This window comes from Glycine max, chromosome 14 (assembly GCF_000004515.6).
Source record: "Glycine max cultivar Williams 82 chromosome 14, Glycine_max_v4.0, whole genome shotgun sequence".
Classification (NCBI taxonomy): domain Eukaryota; kingdom Viridiplantae; phylum Streptophyta; class Magnoliopsida; order Fabales; family Fabaceae; genus Glycine; species Glycine max.
Window position 1 is genome coordinate 98,750 of NC_038250.2, and position 4,939 is coordinate 103,688.

The following is a 4,939-nucleotide window of genomic DNA, read 5'->3' on the forward strand; positions in this document are numbered from 1 at the left end:
GGTTCCAAATGACTGTAGCTTTCATAGAAAAACTGTCAACACAAATGATGAAGAGTACGTACGAAATTATTATAGCATTGATAGAAGTCTTAGCCTCATTCACAAAGATGTCTAATCATACACTTGGTGGGAAAATAAAAACACGAGGGAATGCAAAGTGACCCTTCTTTTTTTCTTTACTAGCTTCTAATGTATATTAATGTTGAAGAATATCAAAATCTTCACCCAACTTCTACAACATTAATTCTCATTCAACAATATTAATGCTGAAGAATATCAACATTAATTCACAAGATAAAAATCAAGTTGGGCACTCCCATCATACAATATTAATGTTTCCCAAATTCTTATTGTTACATATGCATTATCATTAATCAAATTCATTTTCTATCAAACTATACAATAACACATCCTATGTTTCCTACCTACAACATTATTAATTGACTTCATTTTCAACATATCAATTTATAATGAGAATTACAATACACTACATATTTAACTTTACCAGTACTTATACAACTTTCAACATGCACACTCTTTTGCAATTTGATTATGATCAAATCTCAAAATAATTTGATATAATAGCTTTATTTCTTTATGTTGTAGGGGAACAAAAACGACGGAAATGCTGCCAAATTAGTTATTAGGTCATAGCCACTCAAGCATTTTCACATCAATTTACTCCTTTTCAGGTTAGTATTGTATATATTAGCAACGTTCTATTTGGGATTTTTAAATGTTCAGTAATCTTATCTATATATGCAATCAATATATTTATTTTTGTTAATTGTGCAACCTCTCGTTGACTACAACATGTTACTAATGATAATCACTACAATACCATCTGAAACTATCTACAATTAGATGAGGTTAGTTTCATATTCATACTGTATTTAATGTTTTTTTCTACCGATACTTCAACATTATTATCATTCCAATTAACAAAATTATAAAACTGTATACATGTAGTAATAATTTATATTTATCAATACTCAAAGATTAGTATTAGCCCGTGCATCGGCACGGGCGACTCTCTAATTTTTATAAAATCGATGTTAAATTGGTGACATTAAAGACATATTTTCTTGTAATGATTCTATTATCATGTTGTAATGTCTAAGTTGGTTTCTTATATGCTCTGACAAATGATAATGATTTTTTTTCCTACATATAAATGTTATTTATCCATTTCTTTTTGCTTGTTAATCATGGTTTTTTCTACATATTTATGCATAATATTATAATTTTTCATGAGTTAAGGCATGAACAAATCATTATTATGTTTTAGGATAAACAGTCACTTTTATTCCTAAATGTCTAATTCACTGACAAATATGTCTCAGAAAGATGAAAATACAAAATTTAGTCCCCGAAAGTGTAAAAATTGCGACAAATATATTTGATCGTTAACTTTCGCCCATCATCATTAATAAAATAACCTACCTGGCATAGAAGGACGAATTTGTTACTGAAATGATTGTCAACATGGTCATACTGACTAGATTAGACAAAAATGTTAGTAAGATACATTTTTTGGATGCAAATATCAGTAATTTTTTATTGGACGAAAATATCAATATTTTTTTATTAGAGGAAAATGTCAGTATTTTTGTTGGACCTAAATATTAGTACATTCCATTGGACCAAACATGTTAATAAGTTATCATTATTAGACGAAAATCTCAGTAATTTATTATTGAACCTAAATATCAATATGTTTCTATTAGACTAATTTGTTAAACCCGAAATTTTATTTTATTTCAACCATAATTTATCTGTCATAATAGAAATTACCCAAAATAAACGTTGTACCATTTTACCAAAATAAAATATTGTAATAGTGTACCAATCATTACAAATTTTTCCAAATTATCCTAAAAGATAAATATATCTCATATTTCACTTATTTGAATATTGATTATTGTATTAACTATGACGGACAAAAGTTAACGACTAGATATATTTGTCGCACTTTTTACACTTTCGGGAACTAAATTTTATATTTTCATCTTTGAGGGATACATTTGTCAGCTAATTAGACATTCAAGGACAAAAGTGACTATTTACCCCTTCATATTCTCAAAGAGTGGAAACACGAACTATCAAGAAAATATTATATGACAAAGATGTCTCTATGTTGACAATTAGAAATGACCACGTTAGCAATTATTTCAGTGACAAATTCATCTCTCTGTGTCACGTAGGCTATTTTATTAACGGCGACAGAAACCACGTATATTTGTCGCACTTTTTACGCTTTCGGAAATAAATTTTTTATTTTCATCTTATAGGAACGCATTTGCCAAATTATACATTTAAGAATAAAAGTGACTATTTATTTCATATTTTACATGACGAACTGGTTCTTAAATAGTACATAGTATGATTTGATGTCAATTTTTTGCCCGTTAAGTTTTCAACTATATAGTTTTTACTTTTTTTAAAAAAAATATTTATGAATGGAGTCCAACAAACTTGTTATTTAGAAAATATACTTAATCTCGTTCAAATAGTGTATAAAGTCAAATTCATGGGAGAGATTAATGGCACAAGAGACTTGGAAGTTGGCAATAAGAATAAATAGTATTTGGTATATATGCGGAGAAATCTCATAATTCAGCACTGATGAAAATTAATATCATGGATGTGAAGTTAGTCTTATATTGCTTAAGTTCACCATCAAATGGAAGATAATTGTTTATTGAACTTAATTTGTTCACGAGGTAGGAAGATAAAATACAAGTTGGTGAAAAAATATGATGAAAGTGGTAGCCAATACTCAAGGAGGGTACGTAATACCTATATATTCTCTTGAATTTTGAAATTCATTGTAACAACAAACAATATAGGATTTCTAGGGATCCATTAATGTTGGTGTTCACGAGGGGAACAATCTTAAAAGAAATATAATCTTAGAATCTTGGAAAACAACAAATTGTTTTCAACGTTTTCTGTACAAACCTTTGAAAACAAATTAAAAATAAAGTAACAGTTTTGTAAATAAAGGTTGAAAATAAAAAAAATAAAAACAGAAAACAAAGCTGCAGGTAAGCGCCCCCTAAAATTCAGAGATTCAAAGAATATATTTTATAAAGAGTTGGTGAATATATAAAAAGACAAATGTGAATATCATGATAGGAATTTAATGATGAATTTTGTTTTTATTAGGAACAAATGTATCATTTTTTTTTGTTTAAGACCTTAGAATTTACAAGCAAGTAGACCTTGATCAGTTTAACTTTTTTCTTGGTACACAAGCTAATTAAAGTAAAATACTTATAAACATATACTTATTTTCTATTTTATTTTATTTCAAATTATTTTTAAAATTTTGTTTTTTTATTATATTCACTCATCACATTTATTATTTTTTATCACTATTTTTTTTCTTTTATACTCCAATCCACCAAAAAATAATATAAACTTTTATATTTTTTTCCTTTGAATTAAGTCAAATAAACTCACTTAATTAAGGAGGTAAAATTCTCTGAGCATTCATATTCTTAATCAAGAATATATGACTTAAAAAATTTAGAAAATGTTTTTGCAATATATAAAAACAAAAAGTAAAAAGTATTTGAATGGATCATTATTACAAAAAAAAAAAAAAAACACGTGAGAGAAGAGCCGACAATTACATTGCCAACCAATGAAGCATTTGGATCTACTATTGAATTTGGCACAAAAACACCTCACGAAAGCGTCATTGGATTCAATGCGAGAGCAGACAAGTCCAGAAAAGTAAAATTAAATAGCAACACATCACCGAACAGAAGGCAATGGGTGGAGAGAGAGAAATGGCGAATGGTGAATGGTGAATGGTGAATGACCCCACAGAAGGAATAAAACAGGCTGTGGTAGAGCTGTAAACGTTCCATTTCACCACTCTTTATGATATGATATATTTTCTCCGAAAGCATAGCTTTGAGCAAACAGCAGAGCATAATGTTTGGCAGTACAAAGGCATCATCGCTGCCAGTGTCGTCGCGTTCAGAGGAAGGAGGCCTTCGCAGACGTCTTTCTTCGCTGTCTCTGAAGATCCAAGACAGCCCAACATGGTCATTTTCCAGATCCAAGTCCCTCTCATCCATGGGTGACTATGTAAGGACATGCTGGGCCTGGATCCTCTCCAGGAAGCTCATCTTTGCCACAGATCTCGAAATGAACGACCAGAAAACTAAGCTCCTTGGCTCCCCCAACAGGGGCACTTGGAGCCATGTTTTCTATAAGCTGCGCTCTGAGATCAGAAGGTTCATCTCTACTTCTGATCACGCCACTCTTCCCAAAACCTACCACAGGTCCTCACCTCAAGTCTTCTCATAATTCCCTCCACATTTCTCAATGCTTCCTTCAAATAATTTACCTCTTTATTTCAGATCCACCGTGGAAATCATTACGTAAGCCAATTTTATGTACAATTCATTCTTCATGTTAATTTTGTTGCCCGTACGCAGTTAATTACGTGCATATTATATTAATTGTGGATTGTTATAATTAAATTTGTTGCCTAATGGAACAAATTAAACATCTTATTTTTAGGGTGCTTGTTGCATACTGTTATTATCTTGTAGTTGTATTGTATGGTGGATGTAGAACCTGCCAATTTTCTGTTTCTGAATCCCCTGCCCAAGTAATTCGTAAATAATGATAGCTGAATTCTAAACTTGTTGCCGTGAGATTGAAGTTTCCTCTCCCACGTCCTCCTATTTTCTCCTTTTTCATTACTCGTCGTCTGACGTCGTTTTACGTGGCGGTTATAGTATAATTAAGCTGCCATCCTTCCACGGTTATTATTGCTTTGTGTCGGTGCACTATTTCTTCTTTGTTTTCTGTTTTTTCTTTCTAAACAACAAATATAGCTTAATCCTAAATGCAATGCTTCGTTTGACAGTTGGCGGTAAGGAAGAAAATCACGTAGAGAAGAGAAATCGGTGAGAAA

The 4,939-nt window shown here is 30.7% G+C and overlaps 1 protein-coding gene across 1 annotated transcript; it reads left to right on the forward strand.

Moving 5' to 3' along the window:
- The first annotated feature begins 3,666 nt into the window (after window positions 1-3,666).
- LOC100527577 (uncharacterized) lies at window positions 3,667-4,663 on the forward strand. The gene has a single exon (XM_006595568.3). The coding sequence runs from the start codon at window positions 3,946-3,948 to the stop codon at window positions 4,321-4,323; it is 378 nt and encodes a 125-aa protein (XP_006595631.1). The 5' UTR covers window positions 3,667-3,945; the 3' UTR covers window positions 4,324-4,663.
- Window positions 4,664-4,939: the final 276 nt, after the last annotated feature.